The 27,794-nt window shown below is 38.2% G+C and overlaps 1 protein-coding gene across 4 annotated transcripts in view; it reads left to right on the forward strand.

Annotated features, from left to right (window-relative positions):
• KCTD1 (potassium channel tetramerization domain containing 1) overlaps positions 1 to 27,794 on the forward strand; it is a 246,423-nt gene that overhangs the window by 117,738 nt on the left and 100,891 nt on the right. Inside the window, exon 1 of one of the 4 annotated variants that reach the window (XM_051970311.1) lies at positions 10,499 to 10,844. The exons of 1 other annotated variant lie outside the window; for it this stretch is intronic. Coding sequence is in view for 1 of the 3 variants with exons in the window: in XM_051970308.1 (XP_051826268.1) it covers positions 11,952 to 13,778 (1,827 nt within the window). In the remaining 2 variants the exon portion in view is untranslated. Of the gene's footprint in view, positions 1 to 10,498; positions 10,845 to 11,021; positions 11,574 to 11,913; positions 13,779 to 27,794 lie in introns of those variants that run through there. 2 more of the 4 variants (XM_051970310.1, XM_051970308.1) reach the window with 2 other exon arrangements.

Raw genomic sequence — 27,794 nt, forward strand, 5'->3', positions numbered from 1 at the left:
TGTTAGATTTGTCTCCATTTTCAAATATCTATTTCTCCCTGCAACTTGATTAACTTAAAATTAAGATATTATGCTATTCAGAGCATATGTATTAATTTGTTTGTTTTTATCTTCTACCATGATTTGGGCTCAGATCATCTAGATAGGGCTGTCTATGCCTGGATGGTGGTCTGATCCTCTCTCTTGCTGTGGATAAGGCCCTTGCAAGGTGAGTGTTGGTCTGGCACTATTTCTTGCTATGAAACCTAGTAGTTTCAGACTGGATTTGAATTCAGGCTTTCCTGACCCCAGACCCAGGACTTTATCCACTTTGCCACTAAACTTTGTCTTCCACTTACCCCCAACTTTCTCCAGTCTGGGTGCTTTCCTGGACTTCAGTTTTCTTTATCATTGCTCCTTCTAATGTGTTTTTAGAATTCTACCAGGATATTTAGGGGAATGTATGTTCAGAGGACCTGAAAGGAAATCTTGATCTTGTTCCTTTCTGTCCTGATCCTTTCTACCCCTGGGAATATAGGAAGATACTGCTTTTCTATAGGTCTCAGACTCCATATATATAAAGTGGGGTTGAGAATAGGGTAAGTTAGGGATATAAAGAAGGTTTGGACTCGAAAAGCTCTTAAATCCCTTCTAGATCTAAATTCTATGATCTATGGTAAAACCATATTAATTTATCTAGTTGATAGTAATGACAATTATTAACAATTAATAACTGATATAATTTATTGATATTAATTATATCTGATTGAAAATATGAAATACTATATACAAAATACTGTGCTTGGGTTGTGGATGAGAGGGTGAATGGAAATCTATGTGACACAGTGTCCAGCTTCCAGAATTGGGGAGTTAAGACATATAACTGAAAAATAATACAAGGTCCAAAAGACTGAAAACTTGTGTAAGAAAGGAACTATTACTTCTGACAAGGATATTGAAGGAAGGTTTAAACAATGAGTAGGCTTTAGAGAGGTGGAAAGATAAGTAAGGAACATATCTTAAAGCAGTTGCAATGGCATGAATTGAAACATGGATTAAGAAGTAAAAAGGATATGTTCTTGTAGACCACAGGTCGATGTTGTAATTATCAAATAGCTGCTTCAGCACCTCTTATGAAGTCTCTGTGCATTCTGCCTCTTTTCGCCTTTGTTTACTCTCTTCCCATTGACCCACATCATTGTCATTTCTTGGAAGAAAGACAACTACTTCTCCCTCTGAACTTCTTGCTCCATATTCTTTGGTTAGACACCCCAGACTGTTTTTCAGTTGCAAGTGTTCAGTGGTCTTGCTTCTTTTCTGTCACATTCTTCCAGGGTGATAAATTTGAGGCTATAGCCATTCTTAAAGATCATCTATTTAGTTGTCAAGGTTTAGGAATCTGTGTTATTAGAGAGAGTACCCATAGTGATAAAGTAACAAATTTCTGAAGTTCAGACAGATAGTTCTCACTTTACATAAGTAGACCCTTCCTTAGCCAGGCTGTGAGGAAGGTTGATACAAAACGAGTCTGAGGATAAACGTGGTATAGGAGTATCTATGGAGAAAATGGAGTGGACACTTGGGTGAATCCAGAGTGGGGCAAAGGTCAATCCTCTTGGCAAGAAGTCTCAAGCCAAACTCTCAATCAGGAGATGGTGGCAGGGCTTTCTTTCTTTCTTTTCTTTTTGAATGCAGGAAAAATTTATTTTACATTATTGCAAGAAAAGGTGCCTAGTTTAGACACTTTTGGAACCACAAAAAAACTGTTTTTTTCCTATCCTAAAGAGCAAGTCCCTCCTCCCCTATTCTCCAAAATTGGGTGTTACAGAAATTATAGAATGTGAATTTCCACCTCTCATTACATAGTCAGTCCCTGTCCTCAAGTAGCTTCAGTTCTTAAAGAGGAAGATAATTGTGAAGGTCAAAAGTCCAAAGGATTATTTTTTAAATCTCAGTTTCAATTTTCAAATTCAATAATTTCAAATACTTGGTTGTTTGTTTTTCATTTGGAGGTTTTTTGTTTTGTTTTGTTTTGCTTTGTTTTACTTTTTTTTTATGATAAAGGGCATGGTGGGAGGCTATAAAGGGTAGAAGCAAAGAGAGAAAGCACAGTATTGTACAGTAAAATTAACATAGATTTGGTTTTTTTTTTTTTAATAAGTATAAACTGTACTGAATTCTAAATGAAAGATGTGCTTTAAAAAAAAAAAAAAACCTTTTGGGATTAGGAGATAGAATGCCTTAAGTACTAAATTAAGGAATTAGGACATGATTCTACAAGCAATGAAGAGACATTGAAAGTTTGGGGGCAGTAGGTGACATGATCAGTTATGCTTTGGAAAGACTGATTTAGCACCCAAAAGAACAGGTAGGAGATTATAGTAGTAGTCTAAATAGGAGGAAATGTGTCAGCACAGTGGGAAAAAAGAACATTCAACTCTCTGAGCCTTAGTTTTCTCAACTATGAAACAAGAGAACTCTAAATCTTACAATCCTCTCATCTTTGGGGCCTTAATTGACATTGGCATTCTCCTAATTTTATTCTTCATTCTGTCTTATCTCAACCAACCATGAATTTCCCAAGTTTATTTCACATAACTTTCATCTGCATACTCTACATTCCAACCAGACTGACCTACAACTATCCTGCTACCCAACATTCTGTCTCCTGTCTCCCTGGCCTTGCATGAGCCAATCCCACCTACTCCTATTCTAGTTCCTCAGCCCTTTTCTGAAATGTCCTTTCTAATACTCTCTCTAAAAGTCTCCAATTTATTTTATGGTTCAATTTACTTCCCCACTTCACATTTCTAATCAAATTACCAAGCCTCATTGAGTCTACTTCCACAACTTCTCAAATAAATTTCCTTCTTTCTGGTCACATAGCCACAACTCTAGTTCAGGTGTTCAATACTCCTTACCTAAAATATGCAATAGCCTCCAAATTATTTTTGTTATCTCACATCTCTTCTCTCTCTAATTCATCCTCCAAACAACTATCAAAATGATTTTTTCCAAAGTTTAAAAGTCTGATTAAAATACTTAATGATCTCACCATATGTTCTACTCAGTAAACACCAGTATTTATTACCTTTAGGACCAAATGTAAATCCCTGTGTTTGGCATTTCAAGGCCTTTATAACCTGGTTCTAACCTACCCTTCTGTCCATATTTTCGGAATTCAGAGCATTGCCTTAGGAGAGCAGTGGAAGTGGAAGCCACATTGCAAGGGTTTGAGAGAAGGAAAATAGGAAAAAAGGAAAAAAGAAGTAGTATGTATACAAATAACTCTTTCAAGAAGTTTGTTGGTGACAGGAAGAGGAAATATAGGACAGTAAGGGATGAAAGCAGGGTCAAGAGAAGGTTGTTTTTTTTTTTTTTTTTTTTTTTTTTTTTGGGGGGGGGGGGTTGGTAGATGGTGAAATTGTTCAGGTAAACCATTGTGCCCCTATAAGTTAAAATAGCTTTCTTGACAAAAAAGTAAGTCAATTAGTTCAAAATGTGGGTTAGTGCTTCTGGGTATTTGAAGGGGGATTTTTTTTTTTTCTTTTTTAGTTCATTTAGAAACATAGCCATGGGGCAATCACATAACTACTTCTCAGCAAATCTCCAGAATTGTAACTGAATGACTAAATATTTAATACAGATATCTAGAACTTAAAAATCTGGTCTATAAACTTTCTCCAAAGACATAAGAGTATCGAATTATTGGCATTTGCTTTTCCTTCACTTTAACTTTTTGATTTCTAGGTCACCAGTTCAAATTCAGTAGACTTATTAAAGTATCTGCTAGATGCAAGGGACTTAACTTAGCTGTAGTTCCCTGACCCATATTCTGACCTATATTCTACATTTTTAGTCCTGAATCGTTATTATCACTACCTCTACCATCTTCATCATCACAAATATTTACTGTGTACCCAAAAGATACAGTGCCCTTTTTATAATACATCAAGAAATGGTTCTGCCGTAATTGGGACTAATCAGGGTGAAACAAATGAAACCTTGTATTTTTGACAATATGGTCTGGTTACAGGATAATATAGAACAAGATAATAAGATTAACTATTAAATTTTCTTTCTTTTTGATAATACAATTGGGGTTAAGTGACACACAGCTGGAAGTGTTAAAGAATTTGAGGCTGGATTTGAATTCAGGTCTTCCTGACTCCAGGGCCAGTGTTCCATCCACTGTGCATCTAGCTGTCTGGATAATATAATTCTCGATTACATTAGCAGTATAATACAGAAAATATGTCTGTTTAAATATCATCTCAATCTAAATATGTTTGGTGATAAACTTAACACTGATAGGGACATCTAAGATCATCTAAGCCAGTCCTCTTAATTTACAGATGAGATAAAATTATTTGCTCAAAAGTTATATAGGAAATAAAAGAAACAGGATTCAATCCATACTTCAGATTCTAATCCCAGCATTCTATCATACCATATGGCTCTATAATTTTAAATGATTAAACTAATATCCTGTTATTACTGGATACTCTATTATGTCAATTAAAATTTCCCAATGCCCCTTCTATAGAAATGTTCGATTATGTTTAGCAACAGAAGATAAATAAAAAGAATCATTACTTTAAAAAAAGGATTTGCCTTCCTCCCTCCCCAGCCCTATGTACAGAACTGCTGATAAAACAGCAAGTTTCACTGATTTGTATTTTATCATTTTATTTTTCCATTGCCCACAACCTGGCAAAAGTAATAATGAATTGTAAAAAGCCCTATCTTTCAGTAAAGTTACTACAAAATATAAGCTGCAACAAAGTTGTTTTTTAAAACTTGTGTAATAACATGTTTCTGTAATTTAGACTTAAAATCACTACTTCAAGGGTCTGTAGTTTTATTAGTGTGACTCTTTTCTCTGTTGATACAGATTGCAACTCCTCTGTGCCTTTAATAACCCATGGCCAAAAATGTTATGACCATGCACCAATTTCGTGATGAATCCATCCAAATTAGCTAGGCTGGTTGAGGTGCCAAGCAATCTCTTGCCCCAGCCCTAGTAGAAATTTGCCAGTTTCACTCCATTGGCAGTACATGTGGTCATCTCTGTCCTATGATGAAGCATCAGATTAAGCTCTGATAGAAGTTAGATTTACTGTGCTAATAAATTTCACCAATCACATAATGTTCAAGAGTTTTCAATAAATTTAATCTAAGAACCTTAAATCCTAAATATAATACTACTAATAATTTGTTATTTTTTTTTACAGGCATTTATTATCTCTTTCTCCCACCACACTCTCTTTTTTGGAAGAAAAAAAAGAAAAAGAAAAAGAAAACCCTTATAACAAATATGCATACTTCAAAAATGTATTTTTGATTTGCTTTTTAATCCTTATCACTTCTTGGCAGTTATTAGGTGGCATATTTAATCTTCATGCTTCTGAACAAATGGTTTACCATTGCATTCATTGATTTCTAGAGTCTTTCAAAGTTGTCTCTATAATGTTGCTGACATTTTATAAATTCTTTTCCTACTTTTGCTCATTTCACTCTGCATTGGTTAATAGAAATATTCCCAATTTCCTTTGAAAATATCCCAGTTTTCTCTGAAAGTGTCCATTTTATCATTTCTTATGGCACAGTAACATTTCATTACATGTATATATCATAATGTATTTAGGCTTTCCTCGTAGGAAATGAAATTTATCATTAAAATGACTTCAAGACTTCAACACCAGATTCCTTGGTCGACTTTTTAAAGAAAATTGTAATATTTGAAATTATCTTAGAAAATGTGGATATTACAATAACAAATGAACTCACATGGCTTTCTCCCTTCATTTACACATAATATAGCATGGTAGTGTCATGGAAGTAAATATTATAATATGATAGAAGAAATTAGAGTTGATTAAGTGCCATATACCTTTTGAATGTACATAATAGGAGAGCTAAAATTAAGATTTGGTGCTTGAATCTTTGTACTTTAGATTTAACTTTCAAAGCCTCTAACTAGGGAGATGAAGCTGTCTTTCCCCCAGTATTATCACTCAAAGGAAAAATATACATAATTAGGCACCACAGCTTCATTTTCTGAGAAAAACTTACATTCCTTTGCCCAGCAAGCTAAAAAAGATCCTATACCAATCATCCAAAATTTGGGCAAAACAAAAACAGGAAGATTATAGCAGGACTTGTTAACCGAATTCTCCTTTAGTTACTAGTCATTTGCTAAATTAGATTCAGTCTGCTCTATGTTTTGAAATTGTAATGCAGCTAAAGTGGAGGTAACTGACAACCATCCCGCCACTAAGAAGACTTATGCAGATGGCTAACTGCCTCTCCATTTCAATAGAGAGCATCGCTTTAAAGGGGATCCGGGAGTCTTCTTTATGTTCTAAGATTCTGCAGTCCTCATTCTTACTCTCTTCAAGGGCTCTGACCCATTCAGCTGCAGCTGCTTTTTAGCAGTCTAGCCAAGTAGGCCTGGGTTTTGCATCTTCTGTATACAGAAAATAGGAATAGAGGCTGAAGCTGGCTCTTGCCCCTTAGCTTGTCAGGCTCTCCTCCCAGCCTTAGACTCCCTGAGCCTCCATTGATTATCCCTTCTCCCGCTTTCCCTCTATTGAGAAATAGAGATTCTTTTATAGCGATTGTAGTGAACTGCTCCCTTTGATCAAATATTTTTCTTTCCATTCTCTGGCTCTATTCATCCTTTCACTTCATGTTTTTATGTGTTAAATTCTAATCTGAATTCATAACATTTTACTAGATGATCTCCAGTTGCAATCAAATAGATTTTAAATTGAGCAAACTTCAAAACAAAAGTTCATTTTTATTCCATACTTAATCCTATAAACACATTTCAAAAGCACTTTCTTTGGTATTCAGTAACTGAGGCAAATGGATATAACTTTTCTTTTGTTTCTTTTAAGTTAGGAACTAAATCCTTTTTCTACACCCTGCCATCTGGGGCACACAAACTTACCAATGTCGGCGCTCTTCAACCTTCCCTTCATAATCAGCAGATCTCCTTTTCTCTAGATCTGGTTATTGAAGGATCAGTATTCACTCTGCTAGGAAAGTGGTCTTTCTAGCTAGCTCATTTTATTGAAACTTCACTGGAGAGGAAAAGGGACCTTCTCTCTTCCGGTAACAACTGGCAAAAAAAACATGTTTACACTATTCATAGCTAGGTAGAAAAAAACTTACCTTGTAGTCTATTTTAAATGTAATTTTTTAGTCCTGAAACACAGGGACAATACATATGAGAGAGATAACACAAAGCTCCTTACTTAAGTCATCAAATGAAAAAAACATTTGTGAAATAGAAATTTAGATACAAGAATAGAAAAAAATCATTAGTCAAAAGACCATGTTACAGTTGAAATGAAATAGGTAAATACAGTGTTTCTATATTCTTGGATCTGTGATTTCATCAGACTCCTTTAAGCCTTAGTAAATGATCTCTAAGAGTCTTCTTGAGATGGCCCGGCTGAAATATTGTATAGCTTGGTGGCCTGCCTTCTGGTGATATCTGTCAGTAAAGTGTCAATAAGCATTAGCATGTAAGGTGTGCCTGGCACTGTGCTGAGTGCTGGGAATACAATTACTTATAGAGCTTCTCTCCTCTTTTAGCTAGGCTGTTCATCAGACCTTCGATATAGTCTGTCTTTGGGCTATATTCCAAACCTCTTTAGATTGATTTGACCTGCTTTTTGCCTCTTTTTATGCCTGTTTTGGCATAATCTCGCACAACACAGGTCTTCTCCACACCACAATGAAAACTGGGGGATAAAGACTTTAATGTAGTATAAACGCAAAATAGATATTTAGCTGACCCTTAAACAACAATGATGAAAGACATAAAATAAAGTAATGCTATACCTTTTGAAATCGAAAACACCTTGTAAATGGAGTTGTAAGCAGTTTTGTAGGATAGCTTGCAATAAAGCTAGGAATCTTTTTTAAGTCATAAAGAAGCAGTGAATTATACATTTCAAATAAAACATATCTTTGAACTCTAGTGGTTGGTCTCTTAAGGTGGCTTTCAGTTTTTGCAGTTGATATGCAGATTTGAGCTGTAGCCTCCTAGAACGCGTAACACTGAGAAACTTCTCCTTCTGGTTCTTTGTTCCTTGGCAGTTGTGAAAAGAGAAAGTGTCTGCCTGTGAATGGGCTAATAGTCAGCATTGCTTTTTTAGATCAAAAGATAGCCTTTCTCGCGTTCTAGGGGAGAGCTGTACAAAATGATGTATTCAGAGAATTGTATTAGTTTAGAGTTCAAGTTTGTCCTACTCTTTTAAAATAAAACAAGACTTTCCTCCGTTAAAAAAAAAAAACCCACAAAACAAATAATCCGCAACTCTCTAATTGCTTGATTGTTTCTGTATATCCTTAAAAATGCAATTTTGGTCACATAATATAGCCGACTAATGTTGATATGGTCTTATTATATGAAGGAGTCAGCTGGGCTAGCATCTAAGAAATCACTCTATTAAAGTTGGTTGTATTCAAAGATTTCTGAGGTCTTTCTAAAATTGCACGTCTCTCTGAAAGTGATGTGGTTAGTAAAGCTACTTCACCTTACAATAAAGGATGGGGCAAAAGTTCCAAAAGAGCTTGTGTCATATCCAATTTAATTGAGAGTCCTGCTAATTGTATTTGGATAGCGCTTACTGAAACTTTTTTTTCTTCCTGTATTAATTTAATGGTGGGTTTGTGTTTGTATGTGTGCGTGTGTCTGTGCTTGTGTAGACCTGCCCTAAGGGTGGTTTTGTACTGGGAGCATAAAAATATTTTCGTTTCTGGAAATAAGTTGACGTCAACTGGAAACTGTTTTTTGTTACTTTGTTTCCCGGAGCATCCAAACGGGCACACTGCCTCAGGCAAATTGCATAGAATTCAAAGCAGCACCCTATTGAGGAGGGAAAGAAGTGGGCAGCCTACACCCTGGGCAAGATCCAAATGTTTCTTCTGTTCGGTACTTGCTCATTCCCTTGCACAAGTGTAGGGACACACCTCTAGACTCTTGGGCAAAGTTCTGTAAACGGCTTTTTTGTGGGCACTTTCGGCTGTGTAAGAACATTGCCGTAATCAAAACTCATTATAACAGATAGATGAAACTCAATTTTCCACACTGTTGTCCAAGTTCCCAAATCAGGCAGGGTAGGACGGAAAGGTGGGACAATTGAGAACTTGAGAGCATCCCCTAGTCAATGAGGCAGGCTGTCTTGGTCTTAGGAGAGTCCCTTCTACAGACTTCTGTAAAAGATTTATTTCATCGTGTGTGTGTGTGTGTGTGTGTGTGTGTGTGTGCATGTACGCGCGCGCGCGAGCGATCGCTCAGGCGCTCGACAGCGAAATTTAGCCATACACCGCCCTGGGCTCAGAGAAGCTAATACGCCTTTCTCCTTATTTCAAAGGGGTAAGGGTAAGGGATTGGGGGAGCGGCCGCTGCGATGTCCTATGTAGCTAGCCGTCTTTCTTCCTTCACCTAAAGATTCTAGTAGGAGCTATCAATGCGTTGTCTTCTAACCCTAGGGGCTCACTCACACACAGCCTTCCGGGATAGCTCTCTCCAAATGCTTAGTGGGAAGACTGTTCTTTCCACTAACCCCGAAGACAATTGGGGCGGGGAGGAAAGAAAAGAGACTTGCTTTAACTTGCTTACCACTTGGAACGATTTTCTCTTTGCTCTGCCTAGTCCAAAAAAAAAAAAAAAAAAAAAAAATGCTGCAGCAAAATGCAGAGCGAAAGTAGTTTAGTAGAGCAAACAATAAGTAAATTTTCAAGTATAACACACATCAAAATGCCACTTATGTGTGTGTGCATACCTACACATACGAAATCTTTCAATGATGGATAAAAGTATATAAAGCGTTTTATTCGGGGTGGAGAGAAGTGGGAGGTGGGAAGTAGCAACTTCCTCTTTTTTCAGTTTCCTTGCTGAAAAGAGTTTGATATGGACTCAAATCTTAGGGTACAATACACTTGAATGAAAAAATAAAAGATCTGAGCCAAAGGGACCCCGCAGCTAGAAGCCAGCTCTTGGGCTCAGTTTCCACCTCTTCTCAAATCTGGAGATCGCAATGTACCCTGATGGAATAAAAGGGCATTTTGTGTAATGGTACACGTGTTTATGATCCCATAGAACATGTCTGTTCAATATCAATGAAGATTCAAGTAAGGACTAGGGGTCACTTACTTTTAAGGAGTACTTACTTACCAAGAGCTGGAGCGAGAGCTAGGGCGAAAGAGTTTCTCTGGCTTTTTGCCACTTGACCCCACCCTTTTCCCCCAGGAGCCTGGGTGTGTTAGGGATATGGGGTTCGAGCAGAAATCGTGTTATTTCCCAACTATGTGCTTTTTCACCGACAGTCCCCTATGCCTGAAAGTTTTCTCAACTATTCCCAGCTTTCCCCAAGTTTCACCTAAAATCCCACTCTTATGCAAGAAGCCTTTCTCAACTCCCACCCCCCCCCACACACACACGCTCAATCCTAGCGACTTCCCTGTGAGATTACCTACAAATTTATTCTGCATATATTTTATTTGTATCTAGTTGTTTGCATGTTGTTTCTCCTAATTAGACTGTGAACTCCTTGAGGGCAGGAGCAGTACTTAGTCTTTCTTTGATACCTTCAGCGCTCAGAATAGCGCCTGGGACATAGTTAAGTGCTTCAATAACTTCTTGACTTTGGTGGATAAGCTCTGCAATGCACGGATCTAAGGGAGCTTTGGTACTTCTGGTTTGTTGAGCGTCCTCGCAAGTTGCAGATAAGTCGCATCAGGGACCACGTTGCGGAAGCTACTTTCCCTTATCCCTGTTCACTTTCTCTGGCTGGACTGGAGATGGGGATGGCGACAGCTTCTATCCGCTGGAGCCAGTGGCCCGGGTGGGTGGTCAGCCCCGTCTAGTGAAAGGGAGGACGGGGGAGGGGACCAGACTGGGGGAGGGGTCCCCAGGGGTCTCTAACACCTCCCCCCACATATCCCCCGCTGCGCGTCCACCTCTGTTCTTGCCCCTCCCTTCTCTCTCTCTCCCTTGCTCTTTCCCCAGGCTGGACGGGCGCGGACTTGCCCCAGACCTTCGGGGAGCGCCCCGGGCTTTTCATAACAACTTAAAAGTGTCTGTCGGAGGAGTCCAAAGGGACTAGGTAGATGCTGGGCGTGTTTCGCTCCTTAGTGAGAGTCGGAAAGTGAGCTGGGAGCCGCGCGCTGGCCCCGGGCCCCTGCGCCTCGCCTCGCCGCCAGCGAGTAGGTGGGGGAGAAGCCGCCGCCGCCAGCCCAGTCCCTCTCCCAAGCCTCGCCGGCTGCGCCCTGGCCGCGGGCGGGGAGGGGTGCGGGGCTCTCCTCATCTCTCTCCTCCACCCTCCTCATTACCTACCTTCTCTACTCCGCTCCGGGCGGCTGGGGAAGCTCCTGGCAGCCCCCGAGAATCGGGCCGCTGCCACCGCCGCCGCCCGCAGCAGCAGCCGTAGTCGCCCCCCATCCCGAGCTCCGGGGGGGGCGATGAGGGGGTGGGGGAGGGGGCGCCGCTCCTCGGGCATTACTTAGAGAAGTGAGGCCACCCCTCTTGCCGGTCCGCCCTCCCAGGGCCGGGACTGCCACTCTCCAGACAGAGGGTAAGTTGGGCGTGTTTCTTTCCCCTACCGACCTCCCCGTCCTCATTCCTCTCCCCCACCCCCCAATTTTCCCCCTAAAACTTTTCCTTTAGGTGTGCGCGTATGTGTATGTTGGGTTGGGGGCGGGGGTGTAAGGTGCATTTACTCCTCTTTAGTCTTCTCTCTGTCCGACGTACCCTCCCAACTTTGCACCCTCCCTCCATCCCGCCTGTCTCTGCCCCGCCGCGGCGCGGCTGGTGCTGACAATTGGAGCGCGGCCCCTTTAAGAGCCCGGCTTTGCCTCCCGGTAGCTGAAGGTCATTAAACACAAAAGCTCTCAGCGCTGCGGTCCAATATAGCGCATGCGCCCTGCCCGAGGACTGGCAGAGAGACGGCAATATGGCGAGAATGCCTGGCAGCGGGGACTGTAACACCAGCCCCAGCAGCAGCGCCAGCGCCAGCGCCGCCGCCGCCGCCGAGAACAATGGGGAGCGGGGCGAGGGCGAGCGCGGCGGCGGCGGCGGGGGTAGCAGCCGGCCGAGCCACCCGCACTACTGCAGCGCGGGCGAAGAGGAGGACGACGACGACGACGAGATCCAGGAGGTGCAGATAACGGGGGACGAGGAGGAGGAGGAGGAGGACGGAGGTGGGGGGCTGGAGGAGGAGGAGGAGGAAGAAGAGGAAGAGGAGGAGGAGGAGATGGGTCTGGACTGGGACGAGCCCCTGGAGCCCGAATACTCCGCCGGGGAAGAGCTGGAGCCCGAGCCGGTCCATATGATCCATATGGACCAGAGCACGGAGCTGGACCCGGAGTCGGAGCCGCTGCTGCTGCCGCCCCGCAGCGGGCCAGCTGAGGACCCGGAGCTGGATCCGGACCTGCTGCAGCGCCCCGAGCGGGCCCGGCTGAGCGAGAACACCCGGCTGGCCACCCGCTATGCCGTGCGCATCTTCCGGGAGTACCTGAGCGAGAAGTCGCAGAGCCCGGACTTCGAGACCATGGACAAGGGGGCGCTGTGCCGGGTGCTGCGCTCCTTCTACGCCGAGGCCCGCTCCAAGAGCGGGCAGCTCTACAGCAAGTCGTCGCTCATCAGCATCCGTAGCTCTCTGAACCGCTACCTCAATGAGCCCCCTTACTGCCGCACCCTGGACCTCACCAAGGACCCCGAGCTGCGCAGCGCCAACCTGACCCTGGCCGCGGTGATCCGCAAGCTGGAGGAGCAGGGTGCGGGGCCGGTGGTTCAGAAGCAAGCGATCACCCGGGCTGACCTGCGCAAGCTGTACACCTCCAGCGTCTTCAGCACCAACACCCCCTTCGGGCTGCTCAACAAGGTCTGGTTCGAGACATGCATGTACTTCTGCACCCGGGGCCGGGAGAACCAGCGGGAGCTGGAGGAGGACTCTTTCGGGCTGGCCATGGACGAGGACGGCCGCAAGTTCGTCTACTTCAAGTCCCTGGGGCCCTATCACAAGTCCCGCTCGTCGTCCTGGAGCAAGAAGCGGGCGGAGAGCAGCGACGAAGAGAATCTACCCCGCATGTACGAGACGGGCACGGAGTTCTGTCCCTACGCCAGTTTCGTCAAGTACCTGTCCAAGCGCAACCCACTCTGCAAAGCTTTCTTCCAGAGGCCCCGGGACCATTGCAACGAGGGCGATGTGACCTGGTACGAGAACAAAGCCATCGGCAAGAACTTACTTGGCACCAGGATGCAGATGCTCTCTAAGGCAGCCAAGCTGTCCAAAACGTACACCAACCACTGCATCGGCGCCGTCTCCATCGCCACCCTCAACAGCATCGCAGGCATAGGCACCAAGCTGGGACCCCCCGCCCCGCAGGGCTGCTACGCCGAAGCTCTGAACGGGGGAGCTCGCCACCACCACCACCACCACCATCACCACCCCTCCACCCCCCACCATCACCACCGCCCCCAGCCGCCTTCGCTGGGGAACACTTACATCCTTCCCAAAGAGAGCCAGGTGGTGGCCGACGTGAAAGCGGAGGCTGCACCCAAGCGGGCCCTCTACGAAGCCGTGTTCGGGCCGAATGAAGTCTGCGGTCCCTCTTCCCCTAAAAGACTGTGCATCCGCCCCTCGGAGCCCGTAGATGCGGCGGCGGTGGTAGTAGTTTCGGTGAAACACGACCCCCTGCCTCTTCTTCCCGAAGTCAATGGGCACCGAAGCACCAATTCTCCCACAGTAGTTTCACCTGCTATTGTTTCCCCCACCCAGGTAACCAAAACCAAACTCTATGCATGAAATGTTTCTCTGGTGCCACTTCGGGACTAACTTTTTGTGCTAATGCAGGTCTGTGCTTTTTGGCCATTTAAAAAGAAATAGAATGTGAAGTGCGTTGAATCGTTTCACTGTGCGGTTACGTTGGTCTTTCTTGGAGATTTAAGGGAAGATTACTTTTAAACCGGTGGTATGAGAGCAGGCAAATCACTGCTGAGCAATAGCTTTTAAAACTTCTGTGTGCCAAGAACAATAGGATTAGTTGAACTTACTGAAGCCTCTCAAGAGTTACATAAAGCCATTTAAGTTAGAGAAGTTTTGCGTGCCTGGTTTATGGGCATATGTGTAAATGCACCGCTTTAAAAAATACTTAATAAATAGAATGACCATAAAAATATTTCTTTACATATTCTTGATAAGTTTTGAAGTTGGGGGAGGGAGAGACTATTCATCATTACAAATCATTAAAACTCCAACCATAGTTCCCAGAGGGTTTTGTTTTTGTTTTGGTAAGAAGGCATTTAGCTTCAGGAATACTTTTACATTGTTAGCTGGACTTTGGTGCCAAAATATACTGCAACAAGTAATTCTGGGACCTATGTAACATCAAATAGGATATGAAGCTTAGTTTATAGTAAGGAGAAATTAAACTCAACTTGTTTAAGTTATTGTTCAAGTTAAGAGTTGAGACCTGCAGTTACAAGCTAATTAACAAATATTTATTGTGTGCCTACAATGTGTAGAGTATTGTGCCAGGCATTATAAAGAATATAAAGAGAAGTTAGAGAAACAAGACATAAAACACCCACATGTGTACATACATTATCATAGGTGATCACAAAACAAAACAGTGGAAGCTGCACTTAAGGGGAAATTGAGAGACTTGGGTGTCTGATCCTGTCACTCATTTGTGATAGAAATTTAGACATCAGTTAACCTATCTGAGCCTTAATTTCTTCATCTATAAAATGATGGAGTTGCCCTAAATGATCTCCAAGGCCTCTGCCAGAAGTAGAGTTCTTCCACTCAGTGATAAATGGACAGTAAGTAGAGTAGGCAGTAAGTGCTGTTAAGAAGGCAAGGGAGAAAGAGATCATTGATAGTTGGAAAAGGAAGACTTCCTGTCTCTATTCTGGTGGGGTGGGGAGAAAACAAATAAACCTTGAGTACTTTAAAATTATATTTACTTTCCAGATTCTCCTGTTTCTTCTGAGATTAGAATAAGTTGTCTTTTTAAAATATATAATGGGAATTTAGAATTACTATCCTCCTGCCTGCCCTTCCCCTCTCCACTCTATTAGAGGAACATTTCAGAATTTTTGCCCACTTATCATCAAGAAAAAAATTAGGAATTTCAACTGTCAGTCAGGCCACTTAATGAACAGATGTAAGGTACCTCTGTGCTCTTTCCAAAGTGGAAATTCCAGTTCTGGACAAACTGACCCTTTCAAACAGTTTACCAGCTAATCAGCAAGCCTCAAGGCCAAATGAGAAAGGGGGCTGTGAATGCTAATATAAACATGGGTTCTCTAAAATACACATGACCTGTAGGCTGTGTGTATCTTTGTGTTTCTAGTGGTGTATGGTTCATTTGTGATATTAATAAGAACGGGGAAATTTGTTTTTTCAAGTACTTTAGTTCTCTTTTAAAAAAAGATATAATAAGGTTTGGGTTCTTTGGTGAAACAGTAACTTATTTTAAATAGTGGTTTAGAATGTTAACTGAAAAGATAAAAGTGTGAAGTTTAAGCACATTTATCAATAGTTCTGTTTACTTGGTATTGTAGTAGTCCAACAAAACAGCTTTTTTGTTGTGCCTTCTTAATATTCCTTGAGGTCATGTCAGACTAGGAAGTAGTGTTTTTGTTTCACTAGACATTCATGTGTACTTTCTCTCGCTGAATTTTCTTTCAGAGAAACTTATTATTTAACCTGAGTATTAAATCCTGGATCTATGAAATTGTGTACTAACTCTTACACTTTCTCTTGAAGTACCATAGATAATTCTAGCCTTAAGTTTAAGGCTATAGTACTGAATGTGGATTTTTGGATCCCTATTATCAAACACTTCAATCATCAATATAGATGAATCTATGGAAATGTTTGTTTTTTAAGTACATCTCCATTAAGACATGAAATCCAAGTTTTCTCTTATGTTAGAATTGCATTCTTCCACATCCTCTTTTCTTTCCATTTTTCAGCAAAATTAAAAAACTTTTTGAAAGAAAATCTTTAAAACAGTAACTCCTATGGGACTCTCTATATTAAGCCTGAGCATCATAAATATGAAGTGGATTTTTTTAGTTTAAATGGGAAGCTGATATTAAACTTTTCCCCTCCTGTATTTATTAAAACAGCTATAACGATTGAGGTCTTGGACATTTCCTGGGGATTAATGGCTGGCTGGGGTTAATGGCCCGAGGCATTGCTTTAAGCCATCAACTCTTCCAGCTAGTCATTAATCCCCAGGAAATGCCCTGTACCTCGAACTTCAATCGTTATTCCTTAATTATAAACATAGACTTTCTAGCCTTATTACTGACTAGACCTCATCAAGTGGTGTGACACTAAATTCCATTGCTGACCAGTATTTCAGATTTCTTGATAACTTAAAGGTCACAGACTGATAATTTTATTGTCCTCCAACATTGTAAGTTACTTTTTAAAAAAGTTATTTTAACTAAATGCCTAAATTCTACTCTTAAATATAGATGTCCCTCTGTGGGGACATGGTCCCTACAGAAAGTTTGATGAGTTGAAAAAGATGAAAATGTTCTATTGGAGATTAAGGGAGCATGTGATTTCAATTTCTATTCTTTAAAGTATGAATTTTAAGGACCTAGATCTTATCGATTTTTAAATAACTTTTTCATTCAGAGACAACAACATTTTTAACTGTACAGGATTGTTATGATGTTGGTTCAAGATAAAAGAGGTGGTTTCAACTGTTTATTTTGTCTCACTATTTGTGATCTGGGATCATCCAGGCATTACTAGCCCTAGGAAGGAAGTCTTGTACAGTGCATTTGAAAAGATTTAACACCATACCCCTATAACATCTTCACTATAGCTCCCATTTGCACTGAAATATAGCACTTTCCATGCAACTGACAAGAGTTGTTCTGTCTAGCAGAAGTTATGTAAGTTAGAAGTATGTAATTTTACAGGCTCATCTTTCACTTCACTGGGAGATGAGATAATAGTAAAAGTCTGTTTTAGCTATCCCAGTTAAATAACCATTCCAGTTTTATATACTATTTATTTTGTACTAAACCGAGGTCCACTGATAAGCCTATATAAATGGACTTGGAGATATCCATATGCTCATTGCAATACATTCTTCAGTTTAATTTGTTTTAACTCTAAATTGCTTTATTTCCAAATAAATACCTTTTAAGTATATCCCATTCGCATAAAATCTAACCAAGACTAAGAAACTTACTGAAGCAGTCAGTTTGTTGGTATTTCACTGTCATGACTTTGTGCCTAGGCAAGAGCTCGTTTTGAAAACCTCTGAAAACCCTGCTGAAAGCAGGGCCAGCATCCTGATTTGGAGCACATGATTTTTCATTGCCTTCAGTCTTTGAAGAGAAGCCATATGCTGACAGAATTAGGGAACTAGCTCTGGCTTTGGGTTTTGTGGTAGGAAGTACAAGGATCATTTAATCCACTACAGAAACAAAATATGAAGTTGCTGATCAGTTGAAATAATTAATAAAATCCAGTTTAAAATGTTTATTACAAATCCCTTTTCTTTATGTCATCAACACTACAAGACATAAAAATAATGTGTATTTAACAAACTTGCTAATTAATACTAATTATATTTTACTGCTATTTGAAACTTCTAAAGTTAATGAATTTGTTTAAAACAAATACACAAAAATAGTTTCACTGTTAGTGTGAGATATTTGTAGAAGCTTTTTCTCTCAAATTTTTTTTTTCTTGTTTTATGAAAGGTGGAGCCAGGGAGAAAGTATTGAAATTTAGGTAAATGTATATACCTTTTATACCAAGAATCTTTGTAATTAATCAGTTTGCCATTAGCACTACTAAGAAGGTAATCCTCTGTCTCATTTGGCACCCATTGTATTTTAATCTAAGTGAATTTATAAAGTTAGATCAGAATAAAGAAATAGAGAAGCAGTGTGGTACAATGAAGAAAGATTCCTGAATGTCAGTCACCCAGGTTTAAAATCTGCTCCTCTCACTTATTCAGTTACTTAACATTTAGGTCTCAATTTCCTCCAAGAGGGGATTAAACTAAATATCCTCTAAGGTCCTTTCCAGCTCTAAATTCTATGACCTAAATATCTCAGCATGATTGGTTCAATCATTGTACTAATTTGTATATTTTGTATTAATTTTGTACTAATCATCCTGAAAAAGAAGTCCATATTTTAACTTACTGTATTAATAATTTCATCACTATTAAAGGATTAAAATTATTTTGAATAGGAGAAATTTTTTTTGCATTTATGTGATGCTTTATATCCCCAAAGATCTCTGCTATCTTCCTTATGTATTATTTAGATGGTAAGCAAGAATTTTGATCCCATTTCTTCTCTATTGATGTCCTGTATAACATAGTAAGTTTTAATTATGAGCTTCCAAGTAAAAAAGGTTTAATTACAAAATGAATTTCCTGCAAAGAGAAACCGATTCTTTAACTGCAGTTCAGGGGGGCTATTTAGACTAGGTTTTATCTATAGCCCATTAGCATTCAGAAATTTTTCTTTGGCTGCAAAATAAAAAAAAAACTATTTATTGAAACATGTTTCAGCTTAAACTTTGAGATCTAAACTACTCTAATTTAAAAGAGAAATGCATATGGACATTCATATTTGATAGTAGGCACTAACAGGACAAGTTGAGGTTTTCAAACTTTTATTCACCCTGTTATTCAGTAGGACTTTTATTTCTCTATATTTTTTATTCCCAAATTCATTGTAAATCCTGCATTATACTAGTTAAAATTTGCCTTTTAATTTCTTTGGGCAAAATTTAATAAGGAATAGGGAAGGAAAATTAATTGATCTAAAACTGCTAGTTTTGAATCACAAGAAAGGAAAGTTCTTCAGGACTTGGAGAGTTTCAGGGGCAAACAATCTTTTTTTCCCTACTATCTCTCCAAAAAGTGCTACTGCTGATTTTTTTTTTTTAATGCTAAAGTATTTCAGAGCTGTAACACAGAAATGTTTTAAATTACAGCATTTTTTTTGTTTATTTTTACTTCTGAGATGATGTAAAAATATTACCCACTATTCTTTGAAAGAAAGATCAGAACTGATCTTTAATTGGTGAAAGTAATCTTTATGACAATGAGTTTCCTGATATTATATATGTTCTAGAAATAAGTAAATGGTAAAAATCCTTTGAAATACTTTACTAGAGTCAGGCCTGTGGGCTGTAATTACATTGACTATGGGGTTGTATTATCAAATGCCCACAGCTATAAACTTGATAAAGGACCAAACTACACACATTCTTTTGTTAGGAGGAAGGTCCTAATTAGACCCATTTTAGGTTCAATTATTGCCTTCTGTTCACTTTCTTTCCAGTTAGACTTTTCTTACCAGCTCATACTTTTAAAATCAGATGTAGCACTTTCTTTCTCCCAAAATGCACACATTTATATTTGACAGCAAGCCTTCATGTGTTAGTTTTTATTTGTATCATGTAAATTTAATTAAAAGTCTTTAATGAAAGAAATTTTTATAAGTAGAGGCTGTCTTGTAATATTGAATGACAAAAATATTTAAACTTTAGTTGAAAGTTTAATTATAGATTATTTTAGGTGCTCATATACTATTGGGTTATAAAGTGTGTCCTTTTTGCTGATTTATCTTTTTTCAATCCAATTATGAACTTTCTTTCACAGAAGACCTTTTTATTTAGGGTATTGCTATATGATTTCTGAAATCATGTTCCTCTTTTTTCAGTGCTGTTTTCCACAAATCAGTCAACAAGCAATTAAGCAACTCTTTTGGTGATTTTTTTTTCCCCCTGAGTCCTAGTTTGGTAGTTTAGAATCACTTTAAAGAGTGAAATATGGGAGGGGAGGGGAAAAATGTAAGTATTTTACTTCTTGGTATACTAGCTGAGTATATGACAACTCAAAATATCTCACTTATGATTTACTAAGTAGAAATTCACAGAGATTACTATCTGATATTTTAAAATGTAAATGACTTATTGGGACAATCAGATTTCAGTCACACCAATGTGAATTACTTAAACTAAGAAGATTGTATGGTAGAAATAATTTAAACTTATTTTTAGTAGATTATTCCATTTATTATCTTTTGTAACCAATGCCTGGCATAAAGCTAGTATTTAAAGAAGTAATTTGCATTTATATGAAGTTTTATATCCCCAAATAATAAGTGATTTTTTAAATTGCTATTTAGTTTCAACTGGAGCTTTGATAATGTTTACACATTTCGAATAATAACAATGTCAATCTTTGACGAATTAAAGAATTTTAGAAGAGGGGCAGCTAGGTGGTGAAGTGGATAGAGTACCAGCCCCTGAAATCAAGAGCACTTGAGTTCAAATTCAGCCTCAGTCACATAACACTTCTTAGCTGTGTGGCCCTGGGCAAGTCACTTAGCCCCAGTTGCCTAAAAAAAAGACAAGAATTTAGATGGTATGTGGTCACTGGTTATTTGGAGAGCCCGGGGGAGGAGGAAGGTAAAGAAGCTCATAAACTGTGTGCCTTGTCTCTGGCCATATTCTTTCTTATCCAACTCCTCTCTCTTCCTTTATCATCATTGTGGTATGATACAGAATTTCCTTATATTTTAGGCTCCTAAAATATATGCTTGTGGTCTTCTTATGTGTTAGGCAAAGTTTATTTCCATTGTTTTGTTAATTAGCCTCAATAAAAGAGAACTTTAGGGAATTTTTTAAATGAGTTTTTGGCATAAGATAACAGTTCTATAATTTGAACTTGCTGTAGATTACTTCTTTAATAATATTTTGAAAAGAAGTTTTAGGACATAGTTTAGGAGAAAGATAGTTTGAAAATCTGTTATTGTTTTTATGTCGAATACTAAGAAACAAAATAATAACTCCTTACTTTTTTTGTGAAGCTTCATACACATTTTCTTGTCTAATCTTTACAATTCCATGGAGTAGATAGAACAAGTTGCTAATACCTTCTTTTACCCAATCACAGAGGTTGTGACTTGTCCTTGGTTTTGTAATAGAGGAATCAGTAACAAGAATGCATGTCTTCTGATCTTCTTTGGTACCCTTTTCAATATCTCATACCACTTCTTTACAATACTAGATTAAATAGCAGCAAGTGTACATATATAGACTGTACTTTTAAATGAAATTTTTAGTAGTTGATCTTTGTAATTATTTAAGCTATCTCTCAGATTAAATGCTTTCTAAGGAGATGACTAATAGGGGGAAGAGTTCATAACTTCAGAATTTGAGACCTCAGATTCTCTATCTACAATTAAGGGGTTCATGTTATCTCTCACCAAAAACATAAGGTTACAGGATTTATTGTTTTTAAATAGCACTTAGAGCACTTTGGATGAGTGTATGAAATATAAAATGATGCTGCTAGTAAATCATCATTATCATTCTTGCTTGATGAGTATCTTTGCTGTACAAGTGAAATGAAAAGAATATAATGCTTATACCATAGGCTCTTCTTTGCTAAGACTTAGCCCCCCCTTTTTTTTTAAACCCCAATAATTAGCACAGTACTTGTCACATAGTGAGCACTTAATAGATGCTTCTTGTTTTGACACTAATATAGCTATCTATGGAGATGGGGGGGTGGAATCTTAGAAAAGTGATAAAAAAATATGCAGAACCAAAAGAATAAATAATATTATTTATAACATGTTCATATTTTGTACCATGTAATATTTTAAGTATCTTGTTAATGTTTATGGTCATTTCTGGATCTGGGGTGTATTTGTACTTTATTTCCCAGCATACTTGCATATCACAGGGTTTTTTGTGTTGCTTTGTTTCTTTAATGTAGAAATATGCTAATGTTCAGTCCTCCAAATGACAACTTTTAGTTCTTGAAAGAACTATCTTGGTGAGACTTCATACACAAAGTCCCTCCAATTCCTGTTTTTCTTCCTATCTGTTGTGGTATTGTGGGTCTGTTTTAGATTCCCTTCAAATGAAATCTGACAGTTTTGTGGTAGATATTAAATCTGATTCATATTGATATACTTATTCTAGTGATTTCTTGTACTTTCCCTTCTCCCTCTGTCCTTTGTACCCTTCTCTTTTTCCTCTGTTTACATAAAATCTCCTTTCACTGCTTTTCTCTACTTGTATGATTCAAAGTAGAATATTGATAATTAGTCCTAGAGAAAATAATATTCACTGACTAGAACAAGATTTATAGGAAGGCAGATTTTGATTACAAATAGAAATATTACTTTCCTTTTTTGATTTTGCTTGGGTTTTTTTCTCGCTTCATAACTTAAAGGGTTAGAAATCATGCCCTGACATCAGAAAGCTTTTTCCAGTAGCAGCTGCTGACCTCTGCAAAATTAGTTTGTTATTATTATTGTAGTTTTACTGTTATTAAACTAAATTTGCAAACCACTCAACTAGCAATTATTAAGTGTCTACTATCACTAGTCACTATGATAAGCACTAGGGATACAAACAAAAGCAGAAAAACAACTTCCCTCTCAAGGAGTTCACAGACTAATAGGGGGAACAACTTGGTATTAAAAAAGATATAGATAGGAAAGCGGAGGATAGTCTCAAAGAGAAGGCACTTAGATTAAGAAAGACCAGAGAAGGCTTCTTGTAGAAGTTAAGACTTTTGCTGAGAATGAAAAGAAGCCAGAGAAGCTAGATAAAGATAAAGCAGATAAAGAGGGAGAAAGGGTTCCTGGTATGAAGGACAGCCAGTGAAAATGTTCTGAGGAGGCCAGTTTCACTGCATCATAGGTACCTGGAGGAGAGAAAAATCTAAGAAGATTGGAAAGGTAGAAGAGGTCAAATTAGGAGGGATAATGACCAGATTTTATATTTGATCCTGGAAGTAATAGTAAGACACTGAAGTTTATTGAGTAAAGGTAGTGATGTGCTCAAAACTGTTTTAATAAGATATTGAAAGCTGAGTGGAGGATGAATTGGAGTGAGAGACTTGAAACTAACCATAAAGCTATTGCAATAATCCAGACTTGAGGTAATGAGAACCTATTCTAGGTTTGCAACATTTCAGAAGAGAGTATATGAGAGATACTACAGATGTGGAAACAACAGAACTTGAGGATTGATTGAATCAAGGGGGTGAGAATGAGAAGTTGAAAATGACACCTTGGTTGGGAGTCTAGTTAATTGGAAGGATGAGGGAAAGAAGTTAGGAAGAGGTTTGGGGGGAAAAGATAATGAGTTCACAGATGAGAGCAAGAGGGCTGTAGAACATCCAGTTCCAGTTTTCTAATAGGCAATTGGAGATACAGGAATGCAGGTTTAGAGATGTTAGAACTGGATAAGAGTATCTGAGAATCAGTCACCTGTGTAGACATGACCATTGATTCCATGAGAGCTGATGAGATCAACAAGCAAAATAATATAGAGGGAGGAGAGAATCAGATCCAGAACACAATCTTGGAGGACCTTCGTCATTAGCTGCTGTGACATGGATGACTGCGGAAAGGACGCAAAGAAGGAAGGATCACAGAGCTAGGTGGAGAACCTGGAGAGAGCATTGTCATGAAAACTTAAAAGAATGTCTAAAAGAGTGTGATTGTGTTGAGAACTGCAGAAAAGTGAAAAGTGACGACTGAGAAAAGATTGTCAGATTTGGCAACTAGGGAATCATTGGTAACTTCAGAGAAAGCAGTTTAAGTTGAATGCTGGAAACCAGACTGAAAAGAGCTAAGAGATTGAAAGGAAAGGTAGTAGAGGAGAGATACCTACTATAGATGACCTTTTCAAGGAGTTTAATTACAAAAGAGAAGAAAGATCAGATGATAGCTAGGGAAGATAAATAGATCAAGTAACTTGGACTTGTTGTAAGTTGGGAAGCAGCTAATAAAAATAAGTGGCATTCTGCTGGAGAAGATGGGATAGACAGGAATCACCTGTGTCTATAGAGAGGTTTAGCTTAGCAAGACCACTTCATGTCAAGTGGGTGGAGGAGATATAGTAGTGGAAAGTAACTGAGTGATGTGAGATGAAGCAAAGGAACTCTGTGAATGACCTCCATTTTTTCGGTGAAATACAAATCAATGTTCACAGCTGAAAGGGTGTAGGAAGGGGGAGCCTTGGGAGGTTTGAGGTAGCACAAAAAAGTTGAGAAAAACTGCTATGATGAATGGGCTAGTGAATTGCCTCATCCCAGTGAAGGGCTCAGTTAAAATTATATAAAAAACTTCATGATTTTCTCCAGCTTCATTCAGTAGCACATGAATGGACGTGAAGGGAATAATCCAAGGCTAGAGTATGGATGGACAAAATCTTCAATAAAGGAGCAAGAGACTAAAAAAAAGAGGACAGTGTACAGCTGAATGGATTCCCCTAAGAGTCAAGTTGGAGAAGAGAGAAAAATGCAGGAGTGATGACCTAGGAAAGAACCAAGAGATGAAGGGGTTAGAAGTCATAGTATGGACAAAGATCCAAATTTGAAGTTGCAAGGCAGAGCAAGAGGCTCAGTAATAACATAGTAGATAAAGAAGTTTTAAAGTCATGAGTAAGGGTGTAGAGCATTTGGTGGTTGATGGCATCTTTTGGGAATATAGCAGTGGTGAAGTGGAGGAGTAGGTAATGGGAAATGAGTAAATTGAGGAATTGAGGTTAGGATATTTGGGGGAATACTAAAATGTCTGGTCAAAGTTTCCTGGTATAAAATGGGTAACGTACTTGCAAAGGACAGGTTCCCATAAAACCACTGACTTGAACAACACTTACATGTCTTTTATTTCATGTCCTAATGCTGTGACTCTTATGCTTAATGAGTTTGTCTTAGAAATAAATTTACTATACATGCATATAGATATATGTGTATATACTATGTGTACACATACACATATGTGTATATATACATAGTCATGTCTATATGTGCCTGTACAAATGCTTGTATATACAGATATAAAATTTATGGATATTATATAAATGAAGTGGAAGTTAACATTTATAGAATCATAGGATTATAGTAATAGAAGAACTTTAGAGATATTCTGCACCAGTGGTAACAAACTCAGATAGAAATAGATCATTACCAGCTACTTATTGTTTTAGAAAATGACTTGCTCAAAGTCAGATCATATAGGTAGCAGGCGGTAAGGCCAAAATTCAAAGCTGGGTATTCTGACTTCAGATTCAATGACCTTGCTATAATGCAACAATTTAGGAGTTTTAATATTTTATATAAACTCCAATGTCAAAGGAATCACTGCTTTTTTAATAGCACATAAAGAAATATTCTTATATATTTACCAAATAGTTTATGGGTCATGTAATTAATTTATATACTAAAATAATAATTTATTATCTATAATTGAGCTTATATTTCTACTAACTTTAGTGTTTGGTAACCAGAGTACTTATGCTATAAGATTATTGTTTGAAGTTTTGGAATAGTTTACTTTACTGATCTTTGTGATATAATTCACTAAAACTTTTATTTTGTTAACTAAAATGCAGGATTTAATGTGTGGGTTTTTTTTTTTTAATATCTTAAACAAATATTGGTACCCTCTCTTCCTTTAAAAAAAAAAACCTATAAAATATGTATTTCATTTTGAGCAGATTGAGGAAAACTAATACAACTCTCAGTAAAAGTTGCTTAGGGAATATAAGAAGGATAAATATATTAACTAACCTGTCTTTTCTTTTTACTAATATGCTTTCCATAGGTACAGCAGATAGTAGCCCTAGAATTGCCAATTCCACTCAATTCGGAAACATGCTGCAACTTGCTATCATTTTTACTAAAGGAAGAGAAGTTCCAGAAAGATTTTTCATGTTTTATAAAAATCATTTTTTAAAATGACTGTGGTGTAATATGATCCCATGTCTAATTAGCTGTAGTATCTAAAAAAATTTCTGGAAAACAACAGAAACATTTACTTAGCTACTAACTATTCTGACACTTTAGTACCATGTTGTATTTAGGTATAAATGGGGCTTTTAAATGAGCATAAAATCAATAGTCATTTGAGAAAGAAGTATTTTTCAATTAGGTTTCTTAGACTTTGGAAATGAAAAGAGAGCTCATGAGCAAGTCTAATATTAATAAAGAAATCTTAGTAGAAAAAGACCAAGGAAGAAAACAAAGGTAGCAGAGGACAAAGAAAAAGGCATTATTTCCTCTGATCGTATTCAGGTGAAAATGTTGAAAATAATGCGTTGCTGGGGGTAAGCCAAACAATTAATTAAAATGAATTTAAATACATCTTTTATTTTTTTAATAGTATTCCCCCCATCAATTACATGTAAAGATAATTTTTTGCATTCATTTTTACAAGATTTTGAGTTCCAAAATTTTCTCTCTCCCTTCCCTTCTTCCCTCTTCTAAAAATGGCAAGCAGTTTGATTTAGGTTATATATGTGTAATTGTTGTTTTTAAATAATAGCTTTTTATTTTTCAAAATACATGCAAAGATAGTTTTCAACATTCACCCTTGCAAAACCTTGTGTTCCATGTTTTTCTCCTTTCCTTCTTCCCTCCCCTCTCCCCAGCAGCAAGTAATTTAATATGGGTTAAACATGTGCAATTCTTCTAAACATATTTCCACATTTATCATGCTGCACCAAAAAATCAGATCAAAAAACGAAAAAAAAAAAAGAGGGAAACAAACCAAGCAAGCAAACAAAAACAAAGATGAAAATATTATGTTGTGATCCACATTTAATCCCTGTAGTTCACTCTCTGAATGGAGATGGCCCTCTCCATCACAAGTCTCCATCACAAGGAATTGGCTTGAATCACCTCATTGTTGAAAAGAGCCAAGTCCACTACAGTTGATCATCATAATATCTATGTCTTTTTTGGAAACACAAACAAAAGTATTATGGATTTTATTTCAGGTTTTCTGTAAGGGCTCCATAAATGAACTAGAAGTTAACTTTCAATTTTCTAAATTTCTAAGATGATAAGATTTTAGAGCTAGAAGGAATTTTAAAGATCTCCTGAACTAGGAGTACTGAACTAGGGAGCTGGCCATATGATCCCAGGACACTCCTGAGTGCAGTAGCAACTAGATTAAAATGGAATTGGGAAATATTTAATAAAATAAAAGAAAACATAGATAATATGTAAAGAGAATTTGAAAAATTCTAGAAAATTTACTGTTGCAAATGCTGGGGCTTCATACCTTGTAAATTTTCCTTTGAATAAAAATTGCAAAGGACAGATTGTTGGGGGGTTCTGGGACTTTTTTTTGTCTTTGTACCACCCTTCCCCTCCCCTTGGTTCTTCCTATCCCACCCCAAAGCTAGCAGAATGTCTTTCACTTAATAAGATCTTAAACATGGTTGAATTTAAATGAAGGACTTGGTATGTCTTTAAAATATCAGTATTTTAGATAAGTAGCCATCTCCATATAATGAAAAATCTTCATAATTCATTATAAACTGCTATATTCCAATCTTGTGGAACAGAAAAAACTCAATATTCAAACTACTTTAGATTCACCATCATATAAAATTTAATCTCATGTTCTGAGTAGTAACTGAAGAAATATAAATAACTAAAAAATCTTTTTATTGAAGATCTTACCCATAGCATGACAATTTTTAGACTTAACTTACAGAATAGTTGTGATAAAAATGTGTTATAAACCTTAATTCACTATGGAAAGTGTGAGGTGTTACTGTATTATAGGCCCATCCTAATTTCTTTCAGATTTTGAGTACATGATACAGATTTTGAAAGGGTGAGTTTGAAAGTTATTGCTGTCATGTGACTTTAAGTAGGGCCCAATTTTGTGCTTCAGTTTTATCATCTATGGAGTGAGAAGATTGGCTTGTAATGACTGTAGCGTTTTACAACTCTTCTTGTCACAGATA

Source organism: Antechinus flavipes, chromosome 1 (assembly GCF_016432865.1).
Source record: "Antechinus flavipes isolate AdamAnt ecotype Samford, QLD, Australia chromosome 1, AdamAnt_v2, whole genome shotgun sequence".
Lineage (NCBI taxonomy): Eukaryota > Metazoa > Chordata > Mammalia > Dasyuromorphia > Dasyuridae > Antechinus > Antechinus flavipes.